Raw genomic sequence first — 15,461 nt, 5'->3', positions numbered from 1 at the left:
GCATCCGGCATTTGAAGGTCTTCACCGACTCCCAGCTGGTGGTCGGGCAGGTCCGTGGGGAGTTCGAGGCCCGGAGCCCGACCATGCAGAACTACGTCCGGAAGGTGCAAGCACTCATTCCCGACCTCGGCAGCGTCGACCTCCAGCAGGTCCCCAGAAGCGAAAATGCCAGGGCCGACAGGTTGTCCCGCTTGGTGGGCGCAGAGGCGCACAACTTGTCGAGGGCAATCTACCTGGAGACCCTGGATGCCCCAAGCATCGGCGAGGCTGGAGCAGTGATGGCGATTGATCCGGAGCCGTCTTGGATGGACCCGCTCGTCGCCTACCTCGCCGAAGGGATCCTCCCTGAAGACGAAGATCAAGCTCGGCGACTTGTCAGGAAGTCCGCCCACTACGTACTCTATGAAGGGAGGCTGTATCGGACCTCGTTTACCGCCCCCCTCTTAAGGTGCCTCCGCCCCTCGGAGGCGGCCTACGTCCTCGGCGAAGTCCACGAGGGCGTCTGCGGATCGCACTCGGGGGCTAGGTCCTTGGCGCACAAGATCATGAGGTAAGGCTATTATTGGCCTACCTTGTTGGAGGACTCAAAGGATCACGTACGGAAATGCGACGCCTGCCAGCGCCACGCCAACGTCCAGAGAGTCCCTTCTGTCCCCTTGGCACCAATCACCGCACCCTGGCCCTTCGCACAGTGGGGAATGGATATCCTCGGACCATTCCCCGTCGCTTCCACCCAGCGGAAATTCTTGATTGTTGCAATCGACTACTTCACCAAGTGGGTGGAGGCAGAGCCGCTGGCCACTATCACGGAGGCGCAAGTCCGGAAGTTCGTGAAGAAAAACATCATTGTCCGATTTGGGGTACCCCGGGTCCTCATCTCGGATAATGGTCGACAGTTCGACAACAAGCATTTCCGTGACTTCTGCGAGGAGTTCGGGATCGAGCATCGGTTCACATCTGTGTCGCATCCCCAAACCAACGGCGAGGCCGAGGTGACAAATCGGACAATCCTCCAAGGAATTAAGGCGCGAATCGGTCGGACGAGGCAAGCTTGGGTCGAAGAACTCGAGAACGTCCTTTGGGCGTATCGGACCACGCATCGGACCCCTACCGGGGAGACGCCTTTCAGCCTAACCTATGGCACGGAAGCGGTTGTCCCCGTGGAGCTCAGACTCCCCTCGCCCCGGGTGGCCGCGCACCGACCCGAGGCCAATTCGGAGCAACTCCGAGGGAACCTGGACCTCTTGGAAGAAGCGAGGGAAATGGCGCAGGTTCGGATGGCGATGTATCAGCGGAGGGTGGCCCCCCGGTCGTTCCGATGCGGGTGGCTCCAATAAATGCGGGCACATCAAATCCGGAGCCGTTCCGGCTCTCGAGGCTTATTCCCCCACGATCTCCTAAGCGTCGTTCTCCTTAATTGCATTCTTCGTGCAGGACACTCCGGGCGGCGTGTATCCCGCGGCCCACGTATCTCCGCACGCGCCCAGGCCGCATCCGCCTCGAAGAACGCGCGTATCGCGGCCGCTTAACTGGCACTCCTCGCAAGCAGCAACTGGCCGGTCCGATTTCCCAGGTAACGCCTCAATTAGCATTTAATGGCCTTCTGGTGTTCCCCAGGCGACGCTTCGAGAGGAGGAGAAACACGATCGCAGCTGGCCACGGAGAAACCCCGTCGAGCGGCAAGTGATAGGCGCGCGACCAACGAGCGGAATTCCCCGAGGCTGGGCCCTCGGATGCCAGGCTAACCCGATGACCATCCCGGGAGCAGACTAGCCTGAAGCCCCGACCGGTCGCCTCGGCTTGCGCCAGCCTTGGCCGACCAACGAGCGGAATTCCCCGAGGCTGGGCCCTCGGATGCCAGGCTAACCCGATAACCATCCCGGGAGCAGACTAGCCTGAAGCCCCGACCGGTCGCCTCGGCTTGCGCCAGCCTTGGCCGACCAACGAGCGGAATTCCCCGAGGCTGGGCCCTCGGATGCCAGGCTAACCCGATGACCATCCCGGGAGCAGACTAGCCTGAAGCCCCGACCGGTCGCCTCGGCTTGCGCCAGTCTTGGCCGACCAACGAGCGGAATTCCCCGAGGCTGGGCCCTCGGATGCCAGGCTAACCCGATGACCATCCCGGGAGCAGACTAGCCTGAAGCCCCGACCGGTCGCCTCGGCTTGCGCCAGCCTTGGCCGACCAACGAGCGGAATTCCCCGAGGCTCGGCCCTCGGATGCCAGGCTAACCCGATGACCATCCCGGGAGCAGACTAGCCTGAAGCCCCGACCGGTCGCCTCGGCTTGCGCCAGCCTTGGCCGACCAACGAGCGGAATTCCCCGAGGCTCGGCCCTCGGATGCCAGGCTAACCCGATGACCATCCCGGGAGCAGACTAGCCTGAAGCCCCGACCGGTCGCCTCGGCTTGCGCCAGCCTTGGCCGACCAACGAGCGGAATTCCCCGAGGCTCGGCCCTCGGATGCCAGGCTAACCCGATGACCATCCCGGGAGCAGACTAGCCTGAAGCCCCGACCGGTCGCCTCGGCTTGCGCCAGCCTTGGCCGACCAACGAGCGGAATTCCCCGAGGCTCGGCCCTCGGATGCCAGGCTAACCCGATGATCATCCCGGGAGCAGACTAGCCTGAAGCCCCGACCGGCCGCCTCGGCTTGCGCCAGCCTTGGCCGACCAGCGGAAGAATTTCCTGAGGCCTAACCCTCGGATGCCTGGCCTAGCGCCGGAAGAATTTCCTGAGGCCTAACCCTTGGATGCCTGGCCTAGCGCCGGAAGAATTTCCTGAGGCCTAACCCTCGGATGCCTGGCCTAGCGCCGGAAGAATTTCCTGGGGCCTAACCCTCGGATGCCTGGCCTAGCGCCGAAAGAATTTCCTGAGGCCTAACCCTCGGATGCCTGGCCTAGCGCCGGAAGAATTTCCTGAGGCCTAACCCTCGGATGCCTGGCCTAGCGCCGGAAGAATTTCCTGGGGCCTAACCCTCGGATGCCTGGCCTAGCGCCGGAAGAATTTCCTGAGGCCTAACCCTCGGATGCCTGGGCTAGCGCCGGAAGAATTTCCTGAGGCCTAACCCTCGGATGCCTGGCCTAGCGCCGGAAAAATTTCCTGAGGCCTAACCCTCGGATGCCTGGCCTAGCGCCGGAAGAATTTCCTGGGGCCTAACCCTCGGATGCCTGGCCTAGCGCCGGAAGAATTTCCTGGGGCCTAACCCTCGGATGCCTGGCCTAGCGCCGGAAGAATTTCCTGAGGCCTAACCCTCGGATGCCTGGCCTAGCGCCGGAAGAATTTCCTGAGGCCTAACCCTCGGATGCCTGGCCTAGCGCCGGAAGAATTTCCTGGGGCCTAACCCTGATGCCTGGTCTAGCGCCGGAAGAATTTCCTGAGGCCTAACCCTGGGATGCCTGGCCTAGCGCCGGAAGAATTTCCTGAGGCCTAACCCTCGGATGCCTGGCCTAGCGCCGGAAGAATTTTCTGAGGCCTAACCCTCGGATGCCTGGCCTAGCGCCGGAAGAATTTCCTGAGGCCTAACCCTCGGATGCCTGGCCTAGCGCCGGAGGAACTTCAAGAGTCAGGAGTCGGCGAGACGCTACCAGGAGTTAAAAAGAGGAAGGACGAAAGTGAAATGAGGAAACACTTTGTTTGCATTAACTTTCGTTGCATCAGGGCCGAGACCCATACAACATGGCAAAACGCCAACATACAAAGAAAAGAACAAAGAAAAGTACAGAGAGTCAGCTTGGAGGAACCCCTGGGTCTGGAACGGCGAGCACGTCCGCGAAGGGAAGGAAGAACGGCTCCGAGAGCGTCAAAGGAGGAGCGAACGAACAGTCCGACGGCAATGGCAGCAGCACAAGGGAGAAACTTGAGGATGCCTGTGAAGAGAAAGGCGGACGGGGGAGGGCCCCCGGTTAAATAGGCGGAAAGGCGGGTGACGCCTCGGTGACGCCAGAGGACGCCTGGCTGCCGAAGGATCGTTCGCGCCCCAAAGGCGAATCGACGCCATTAAGGAAGGATGTCCGCCGAAATCCGCAGACCGCCAGATCAGCGACAACCGCCATACGCCATAAAGAAGGCGGGGAGCTCGGAGCGCGCGCGCCTTTCCGAGGGATGGCGGCAATCTCGAAGCGTCACTCCCTTCACCCGTTCTCCTCCTGGTTCCAGGCTCGGAAGTGGGGGGCTACTGTTACGGGGAACTTAGCCACCATGCCCCACGTGACCGGCACGCGCGCCCAGGAAGACTACGGCTGCCCCTTGATCCAGCAATCCGACCTCGGGTCGGATATCTTCGGCTCCGCAGCCCGACCCCGAGTCGGCTGCCCCTTGATCCAGCAATCCGACCTCGGGTCGGATATCTTCGGCTCCGCAGCCCGACCCCGAGTCGGCAAACTCTTGACAACAACAGACTGTTCCTCTGAGGCACGCCGCGGCCCCCTGCTCCACTACTCCCTGCAACGGCCGTATCCGGCGCTGTCCCACGATCCCCTGTAACAGCCGTACAAAGCGGAGCTCCACTACGCCCTGCCATAGCCGTAACCAGCGCTGCCCCACGACGCCCTGTAACGACCATGTCAGTGGCAACCCCATCGCGCCACACGATGACCAATCCCCAGAAAAACCCCCCAGCCTGATATATATGCGGCTGGAGGGGGAAGGGGGAGGGTAAGCAAGATTTTCCAGAGTATCATCTTATCTGCTACCTCTCTTTCTCCTTCGATCTCCCCTGACTTGATCGTCGGAGGGCCCCCACTACCCCGGTGGTGGTGCGAGGCTTGCTTGCAGGTTTCCCGGCGGAAGGTGGAGCGCAACCGAAGTAATCCCAAGGAAACCCCGTTCACACCGCTGTGCCAATCGTTCTTGGTTTGGATCCCCAGCAACAATTGTTATCCACCCTCATTTATTTGACAAGCTAAAATTTCATCAACCATGCACAAGCCTTTTAGACAGCACCATAGTTCTTCAAATATAGATATTCCTATGTGCAGTGCATCAAATTTAGATATTCTTATGTGCAGGTTAAAAAGAATATCCCAGTACATGAGGCACCCATAATTGTATGATGTAGAAAGGGTTAGATGTACACCTAAATCACAATAAAACAACTTCTCTATTCAGTTTGCTCTCAAATATTCTTATATGCAAATAAGGGATTTCATTTGGTTGGTTAAATTAAAATGCCTCGACATTGTAACAATCACCCAAAACAACCAAGAGCACTAACATAAACAACGTGTTTCTTGTTTGCAGCTGCTCCTACTTCTAACTGAACAAAGTTGCAGGACTTCAAAAAGAAGATCAGGAAAGGAAACATATCAATTATAAATTATCAACAAGACCAAAAAATATCCAGAAAACTAAATCCAAAACCATGGGACACTAACGGAGGCGGCTCATTCATCTAAAGATAATTGCTTCGTGTGCTTCGTAACCTTTGGTTGCGATTTATCAACCTTCTCAACTGTATTTTTCTCATTGCTTATGGAACCTTCTTGGGCACTACGCATCTGGGATTTGCTATCGAGCCCAAACTTCCTCCGGAAGGTGCTCCAACCTTTCCTTCCCAGGGCCAGCTTCTCAATCTCCTCCCTCATGCTTGAGCACTCCTTTTCAAGATCAGACACTCTCATCCTCATACTGTCCATGCCCACCTTCAAGACTTGGTTCTCCCTAACAGCTGATGCCCACCCACCACCCTCACCCGAGAGTGGAAGGCCACTCCCCAAAGGCCTTGAACCATCAAGGTTGTCCGACACAAGGAGGCATCCAGCGATAGAAGTCCTCAGCCGAAGCTGCTCAAAGAAGAGAACTTGGACCACAGCTCGAAGTGGAAGCCTCTCATTCTGGGCTGCATGAGTGCAAGCCTCAAGGGAGAGCTTTTGGCAGTCCATCAGCCGACATAGCTCTTCCCTTTCAGACTCTGTAAGCCATGGGTGTGCCTGTATACCAAAAGATAGACTTCAGAAACATCAATGAGCTTGTATTAACATGCCTGCATGAAAGAGCATGCAGTCACTGTTCAACAATGACATTTATCAGGAAATATCTCTTGTCAAACACCCCGGTGGAAGCAATCTGTCATAAGCAATTCCAGAGGGCTGATTGGGAGTTTTGTTCACTGCTGCTTTGAACACAAGTTTAAAGAGGGTAACCAAGTCATTGATTAATTAGATAATCTAGGAATGCAGGTACTTGGTTTGTATACCTGAAAGCAAACTAATAATGGATTTCGAGCCGATCTTAAGATTTTTTGGGGCATATTTTATGGCTGTTTATGGGGCCTTCTGATAGAAGAAATGTTGTCAACAATATATGATTCGAATAAAATTACCTTCAAGTATATGTCGATGGCACGATACAGTCCATCATCCAAGGGTCGGGCAAATTCTGGTATAGCAGCTGCCAGTGAATGAAACTTGGGCAGCTTCAGGTTAACATCCGGTGCAACCTCTGCCAGATACCCATCAATCAGCTTGGCTACCATAGTAATTGGTGTCAAAGATGGGGATCCCAACAGCTGCTCATCATCAGCTAAACCAGGGGAGACTCCACCAGTCATCTGATCCATAGCCAAGAAGTGTTCAAGAATTCTGTGAATGCAATCCACATTATAGAGTGTTTCCATGGAGTTATAGAAGTTAGGTATCAATAAATCTTCCAAAGTGGCCTGGTCTAGTTGCATTCCTATCCTTCTCTCCAAGTTCAACAGGCAGCATGGGCTGGCCTGCAGAATCATTGCTGTGCGAAGAAGACCAAACAAAAGCTTAGTTGATGTCACACCCTTCTGCAAAGGCAACAGCCTATCAAGCTCTTCAATAAGATGCTTCTGTTCCTCTTCAGATGGTGCAGCTTTGGGTTCTATACGAATTCCAGCTTTGCTGATACTCTGACGCCTATTAAGCCCTGGCAAACGGCTTTTTGCATAGAAAGTAAGTGAGCCTGCAACAATCTCTTCTCTGATCCCTCGAGATTCCATTACTGAGATCAACCTCTTATACATTGGAAGACTTAAGGATGATACATCCTCATACCACCAATCTGAACTACTATTTCTCAGCCTGGCTCCTGTGCTTATTCCATTCCACAGGACACTTCCTCCAGGACTTTGCATAGGACCATGCTCCCTCATTGGCCAGCCGAGCAAATTAGGGTCAGTACATGCTTTTATAGCTAAGCAATCAATGCATCTCTTCACAATGTGCAGGTCTTCAGCTTGAGGGAGAACATCATCGCAAGTCTGGAGTGCCTTGACTGAGTCCTTCCAGCTACGTAGGACTACTTGGTTAAGGAAGGTTTCAGTCTGAGCAATCAAGTTGCCCTCAGCAATTTCTTCAGTCATCTGAAGGTGCTCTGCAGCACAACGTACATAGACAACATTTGATGCAGTCAGTTCCAACTTCACACCATAGCAGAACTTAGCAACAAGTTCAAATGTTTTTGCTCCACCAGGAACATCAGGTAGCTTGATGATACATCCTTCTTCCTCATCAGATTTCTCACCAATTAATTTTTCCAAAAGACCACTCCTGGATAACAGTGGAAACTGCAACAAAAAATCAAAGACACAGATGAATCAGCAATCAGAACAGCATAAGTGATGAGAAGGGTGAAGACATAAAGAAATCGAAAATCAGAGTGCATAACTGAAAAGCAGGGTGAACAGGAAGTAATAAATAATTCTCCACATGTCAAATGTTAAGAGGATGAAGGTTCAGTCTCTCACAAAAGTTAATATTCCGGAATCAGGAGACAAGTTCCTACAGCTGCAGCTATATTCCAACAAAAAATAGCAACTAAGTAAACAATTTAAGCTAGGAAAAAATAGCCTCATCACGACAAATACCTCCAATTTTAAAATCACAAAAACAAGCTGGTACATTTTAATTAATTTAACCTCATATGCATTTTTAAATAACTTGCTGTTATTTCCCGGAAAATTTTAACCAAATAAAAATCCATAGCCCTATAACAAACCCACCATTCTTGCATGGAAACCATTCTCCTCCAATTCCTACACTGCCACCAAGGGACAATCAACTTTCTATTCCTCTCCTTCAATAGCGTAGCATTAGTGAAGCAAGGATTTCACATCCATCACCCTACAAGTCAGCAGCAAGAATTTTTCTTTTCAATCATCACAACATCAAAGCATGGGGGGTTATAGAACTTGGCCAGAGGAAGGCCATCAGGTTTCACCATCTCTAAGAATAAGGATATCAAGCTCACCATCAGTTAAGGTGATGACTTCCATACTAAGGACATCAACATCATTGACCTGATCAATTAACTTCCATAATGATGATAGCAAATTTGAAGGAATGATTTTGGAGGAGGATGAGGATGGGATGGTGAGGTCAATGCTGGTGATTGAGGGATTAAGAAACATGGATGGTGAAGACAGTGCTATGGTGATGGTAGGATGGGTGGAGGCAAGAGATGACGCAAAGAGCACAAAAGTGATGTGGTACCATGGCTAGTGGTGGTAGTTGAGGAGATTACATTGGGGGACATTGGTAGTGAAAATAGGGGCAGCGAAGATGGCAGGACTAGTGGAGGTAGAAGATGATGCAAAGACCACAACGGTGGTAGGGGTTATAGAGGTGCAGGTTCTCAGTGGGGTAGACACCACTGATGTATGGGCCGTGGCTAATGGTTTTGGTTCATGGGTGTTTGATGGGGGCAGGTGTGGGCAACCCATGTTTTGGGTTGCCAGAAGTGTCCATAATTTTGAAACTGTGGAAATGACACAATATGGCAAAAACTCCATTTTGAAATGTCCTACTTACATCAATAGCAATTAACAACTTTTGACACTTTTGGAGTGCCATGTAAAGGACTCTTTATTTCAAGTATGATATATGTATGTATTGTGGGGGATGCAATCGAACATTTAGTGTGGGATCAATAGTTAATTAATGTATGTATGTATGTACATAAGCACATAAGAATGTATGTAAGTATTCAAAGTTAGTGGCAGTTACAGTTGAAATTTTAGATGGGGATCAATATGGTGGGTTGACCAAACACAACAAACACAAGGATCATGAAGGAGGGTGATATCTAGATAGATTCAGTATGGAAAACAATAGGATGAAGATAAATAAAGTGACAGATGGTATATTATGTTGGACAAGCACAACTCATTAATGGCTGCAAATTAAGAAGTAATTGTCACTCATACTTTGAGAAGCAAACCAATCTCTAAAGACAGTGACATGTTTCTTGTAAGAACTAATTGCTTTCACAAGACTATATTCTCATTATCGCAATTATATTTTTTCAATAGAAAATAGAAACTACTAGCAACATGCATATAAGTTTATATTGCATAAATTTTTTAGTAGTTAGAAAAGCAAAAAATTTTATACATAGATTTAAGATACATCTTACCTATCAAGAACCAAGCTTTCTTTACCCGGTATTATCATCAATATTATTTAAAAATCACCTTTAAGCATACTCAAGAATTAGAAAATGGCATTAACATAGTAATGTTCAATCAAATTATCACTTCACTTTTTATGAGAATTGATGAATATTTATTGACAACATAAGAGGTTTAACAAGAGTACGCATGTTTCACTGCAGTGCTATTTGGGGCTTAATTGATGATTAACAACCTCAACAATAAGCACTGATAGCACCAGAAAGATCAACACTGACATCTGTTAAAAGATGATACAACTATAAGCACAAAAAGTTCAAGCTCATGTTGAAAACTTTTACCTTATGAAGATGAAAAGAGATCCCCCCAACTTCTATAGTAACATCGCTGGGAAGACCAGTTGTGCAGAACCTTCAAAATGAAACCAAAAAAGAAACATCAGAAACAATTACAGATTATGGGCTTGTTTGGCATCACTTTCATTTCTTGTTCTCTATTTTCAAAAATAAAATTACGGAGATCAAGAAAAAAACATCTTTGATGCTCTTGTTTTTATTTTCTATTTTAAAAGTCATTTTCATGGTTTCCAGAAAAAAAGAAAGTAAGAAATCCTAACTTTCAATATTTTCAAAAACAACAAACTCATTTTTTTACCATCACCATGAACACCTCCTCCATCACCACTATTGCCACTTCCGCAACTACCATTGGTACCATTGTTGCTGCCACCATAGACCATACTACTACCAACATCTTTGTCTCCATCATATTGTCAGTACCTCCACTATCACCACAACCATCACCACCTCTACCATATCACCACTACCATCATTGTTGCCTCTGTCACATTATTGGTCCTCCATCACCCCCATCATCGCCGCTGCTTCCGCTACGACACCACCATCACTGCCGCCCCTACTACACCACGACCTCTGCCATACCACTACCACCCTGCCAACAACACCATCGCCACCTCCATAGCCTTCGTTGTTACTACCACCACCTTAGCCACCATCACCATGTTTGTTTTTCAAAATAATTAACTATATGAAACATGTTTAGATTTAAAACAAGAAAAGAAGAAAATAGAAACAAATTTTCTATTTTTCTGCTTTCAAAAATAGAAAAAATGAAACTAATGCCAAAACAGCAGCACCTATGCATGTGCATAAAGTAGGGCATTTAGTATTCCATCCAAATCCTATTTTCCAGAAAATTTATATCACAATCATCATATCAGGCATATTTTCTCTTGAGAAGCGAGGTATGAAGTTCTAGCAATAATGTATCCTTAACTAGCTAGTCACATGTCACCCAAAGTAGGATGGCTTTATGGATCAAGTTATGACCCATTAAAGTTCAAGAACTTTCACTAACGGTTCTCAGTCTGTGTCAACTCTCTCTGGATTGGCACCAGATTTCTGGCCCATGCCACCATCATCCATTGGCAACACTGTTACTATAACAGAATCAGAAGATCAGTTCCCATGCAATGTGAGATCTGGAGTTTTGCCTAGATTCTAATAGGGTGACCCTAATATGACAGATTTCTTCAGCATAAATTCCCCTCACTCTTTTTGGGTTTTCAATGCAAATCGCAAACAGAAGATTGCAGCAGCACTTAGTCAAAATCTACCTTCAGAGCTCAAAGGCCCATACTTCTGATTGCACCTGCTCATGTCACGTTCACAGAGTATTTTCGGATAAAGAACGAAGACAATAAGTGAACAATCAACTATTGAAATTGAGGCCACAGTTCATGTTCATCTGGGCCTTGATTTCAGAAACATACCCTGTCAGGGACTAACCATTATGCAAACTTCCAATTACATACTGCCTTCAAATCTCTTTTTAAATCTGGTAAAGACCTAGATGATGGTAACACACTCTAATGACATTAACTCCTATTTACATTTATGAAAGCAGATAAGTGAAACTATATAAGAAAATAAGATAGTCATCGTCTACTTCACAGTGCTCACTATCTTGCAAGCCTCATCTCGAAAAAAAAAAGGAAAAGAAAACTTATATGAATAATTTCACGATTATTGTTCACTTTCTCTTCTGCTTTGTTTGGTTATGCCTCATCTTAGAAAAGATGATATGTATAACTTCCACTGATGCAACTATCATTCACTTCTCTGCCACTTTGTTTGGTCTTCCCATAATGAAGGTGGTTCTCCCTCTTGACCTACAAACTAGGTAGTTCTCAGTTTCACTCTAATCCCATTAAGTAGAAATTTCTAAATGCTTCCCTTTGCTTCCTCCTTTCTGTTCCAATAGTTTTCACATGTGGGCCATCTTTAATGTGAAATTCAAAAAACAGGGATCCTACCAGGATTCCAGTTATGTATGTGATGTTTTTGTCTGTTTCAAGATAAAACTGTGGGCAAACCGATAATCCAATACACCAAAACAAAATATGGCGATAAGATGTATAAAGCTCAGTTGACTCTATACAAGATCGCAACTTAGTATCAAGATGATGGCTTTGATGATTTATTCACCATGCTTTGCACAACCTGCAACAGTGAGATTTCTTTTTTGCTCCTTTCTCCATAATGGCAATTGGGCGGAAAGAAAACATGCAGCTAGAGTAAAGAACTATTTCTCACATTATGGATGAAGTTAGGGAAAAAAAAACTGGATACATTGTTTTCCTTGTCAGCCTAAAAGTAGATGGTAAAGTTGCATTCTCAAGGTCTAGGATAAGTTTGGACAAAGACAATTCTAATCCACCAAACAAATTGTGACAACATGCAATAATTATGGTAAACAATTATCAAGTATGGGACGTGAAAAAAGGAATGAGGATGTAAGTGCAAAACAAACCTTGCTGCCCAAGATGTGCAACAAGAAGAATTATTAAAGATGGTTGTAACAGTTCTGTTAAAATTCTCCATAGGAGGTTATTGTAGTTTAATATCATAGACAAATTGTCTCTAGAGCCTAATCAATAAAATTTCTCATACTAGCTCGCTAGAGTTTCTTGAGCTGGGAACATATCGTAAAGATGAAAATAATAGGAGGTTTTCAAGATGTCTGACACATGGCATTGTGAGGCAGTACCTTCCACAACATTATGTTAGTTCTAGGAATCCATGATTCGATATGCGGCAGATTTTGGAGTTTTTTGTATTCGTACATTAATACGGAAAGACTGACAAGGTTACAGCAATTGGTATTATATACAAAACTCGAGTTAATAGTTGGCTATATAGAGTTTCATTCTAGAAGATATAGAGTTTATACACAATTAAGAAGCAGGAAGAGAAAAAGCATGCTTGCCTCAGAAGATGGTGGAACAAAAATAGTACCCTAAAAATCAAATAATCCAACAATAGAAGTTGTAAACGGCAAAGAAAACCGCATGCCCAAACGATCAATACCTGTTCAAAATGCTATGCAAAGAAACATGTGTGTTCCATAGAAATCTTTAACCAGATAACATGCCCTGCAAAGTTGACCTAGATTTGGATCCTAATTCTCTGATGTTTCTCCCAAATATTAAGGAGAGGAAGGAGAAACTGAATAAGGTCCAAAAGCAGCCTAAGATATCTTTAAAGAAACAAGAGGAAGGAAATCTCAAATGCATATACCCTATCTTTCACAGACCTCGGATGACTAATCTCTTTTTTCATTTCTCAGAAGGTTATCTAAGGTGATGGTCTTCTCAATCAATAAGTCAAGTGAACAATCTAAAATAAATAAATAAATAAAACATAAAGTCCTTTATCAAGAAACAGGTAAAAAGAACTTTAAGGATGACTTAACATTACATCTCACATCCAGAGTCATTCAATCTTCCTCTAGAACAAAGCTGGCAACTTGATAAGAAAAAAATCTTCAAGCTTCAATTTCTAACTCTTGAATGCGAATTCAAGTTCCTTACCCTAGCATTCGACCCAGACCACAATGATTTGTCCTATATCAGAACTGTAATTTACCATTGGATTCTTTGGCAAAGCAGCAGTAGACATACCAAGAATGCACAAGGCTCATAAGGGGTTGCAGATGCATGTACTGAATTTATGGCCATCATCCCTAAATTCAAGCATTTTTCTATCAAATAATGCTTGTTCTTTTGAAGGATAGCTTTTCTTCTAAGATTTATGAGACTTCATCAAGTAATATAATGTATGGTGGTCTAAAGTTACTTTTGAAAGAAATACAATCATGTCAATCCACAAACTTGTAATATTAGCCACTTGAAACTTACTTCTGGCATAAACATTTTCACATTACGACATCAAGCAAAACAACCTGTGAAATCTACAAATTCCAAAGGGATTTTGATTCCCTAACAATGGCAGAAGTTGGTTTGGCTAGAAAAATTTGTACACATATCAAATGATAGTAAGATGTACCATTGATGCTTCTTTTAGATTTTACAGAATAATGCACAAAATTCAAAGACGAAAATCCTTTCAGTACTTTAATAGGGTCTAAGAGTTTACAATTCAATACAAAATCATAATATTAACAAAATGCTTAAAAATATAAAGATCAAGAGGTTCACTGATCCCTCATAACACAAATGCATATTATAACAATTTTTTTGGTTCTCATATTACAACAAATAGATTCCTTCAAAAACTCTAATTAAATGTGTCTAATGATATTTTAGGCCTTGACCAACTGATAGAGTAGAACATCCTGTCCAGATGTATGCAGAACCGAGTTAGTTGTAGAAAGAACAGAGTTGGTCAAGGGCCCGTTCCGTATATAAATCAACAAATTTTCATGAAAACAATACAACCACATAAACTGCCAGATGAAGAGAACTCAGCATACCAGGCTTGCCCTTGACGTCGGAATGCATCGGCTTTTGCTCCCAGCTTCATACAGGCCATCTTGAACAGTCCCAAGAAGGAAAATGTAACTCAGAGGACAGCTGAGTGACCTCTAAATTCTCATAAAGCCTTCAACTGTAGAGGGATCCCAGTAAAATGTGAAGTCAAGACCACACAATCCTTATCAACTTAAAGAGGTTGCTGCAGTTTGATCAAAGAAAGGTTGCTATATTTAGAGCAAAAGCTCTCTCAAAATCACCAAGGCGAGATACAGAACATCAAAACAAACAGCACCCTACAACTTAATTCCTTAAGCTTCCAAAATTTGATTCAAACCAAAAATTCATGATAAATCCTGAAACTTCATCCCCCCAACGCCGCTAAATGTCAAAAGCCAGCTGAAAAATCAGCCAAATAACCTGAAAAAGCCACACAAAGTTGCACATCTAGAAGCCACCACAGAGACAAATATCCAGAGAAAAATCCACCAAGAACCTCCCTAAACCCTAAATCTACGACAGCTCCCGGATATCAGAAACCACCAATAAATTCCAAAAAAGAAGATGAATAACTAGTCAACACCTTGCGGCCAAGATGCTATCTTCGCCACAAAATCTAAAACAACAAAGATACCCGGAACAAAAACTCCAACCAAGTTCCAGGCTTTAAGCTAGTATCTCCTCGGAGCAATTAAAAACCCACCCGCTATCTCTCTCCCACCCACGAAATGAAGTAGGAATCAGAAGAGATGGAACGGAGGACTCTCCGAACAAAGCTCTCAGGCCAAGATGCTGCCTTTGCCACACAATCCAACAAAACAAAGGTCCCAGGAACAAAATCTCTGATCAAGTTCAGAACTCCGGCCGGTAGCCCTCTATAAACGTTTTTTTTATAAAAAAAACACCGGAATCTCTCTCCAGCCCAAGAAACGAAGTAGGAACCGAAGAATAGAAGGGGGAAGGCCCTCCCAAGTGCAGTTTCCGTTCTGTTTTATTCTCCGGTCCTTTCCTCAACACTGTTTTATGGATGGCAGGCTTTGACGGGGGAAAGGAGACCATGCCACCCAAACCTCCTGTGGCGAAAAAGGACAAAGGGAAAAGTTGAAGTGCCCTAGAAGTAACCCTTCTTTATAATTAAAATATACACACCGGAGCAGGGATAGAATAGTATTTAAGTGGGGTCATTGGCGTTTCCAGGCCGCCATATCCGGGGGGCAAGTTTTATGCCCGCTACCCGCACGATTGCAATTAATAATGAGACGTTATAATGCAAACAAATTAAGAAGTTGTTTGATTCTT

General features: G+C 46.0%; 1 protein-coding gene across 1 annotated transcript; it reads right to left on the bottom strand.

Annotated features, from left to right (window-relative positions):
- Nucleotides 1-5,117: 5,117 nt before the first annotated feature.
- LOC103720574 (BTB/POZ domain-containing protein At1g30440-like) lies at nt 5,118-15,253 on the bottom strand. Its single transcript, XM_039122218.1, has 4 exons — nt 14,165-15,253; nt 9,712-9,781; nt 6,317-7,528; nt 5,118-5,924 (listed from the first exon to the last, which is right to left on the bottom strand). The coding sequence occupies exons 1-4, from the start codon at nt 14,221-14,223 to the stop codon at nt 5,379-5,381; spliced, it is 1,887 nt and encodes a 628-aa protein (XP_038978146.1). The 5' UTR covers nt 14,224-15,253; the 3' UTR covers nt 5,118-5,378.
- Between the last annotated feature and the right edge of the window lie 208 nt (nt 15,254-15,461).

This window comes from Phoenix dactylifera, unplaced genomic scaffold, assembly GCF_009389715.1.
Source record: "Phoenix dactylifera cultivar Barhee BC4 unplaced genomic scaffold, palm_55x_up_171113_PBpolish2nd_filt_p 001404F, whole genome shotgun sequence".
NCBI classification, from domain to species: Eukaryota; Viridiplantae; Streptophyta; class Magnoliopsida; order Arecales; family Arecaceae; genus Phoenix; species Phoenix dactylifera.
Note: the sequence above shows the minus strand (reverse complement) of the source record. Positions and strands in the feature narration are given on the sequence as shown.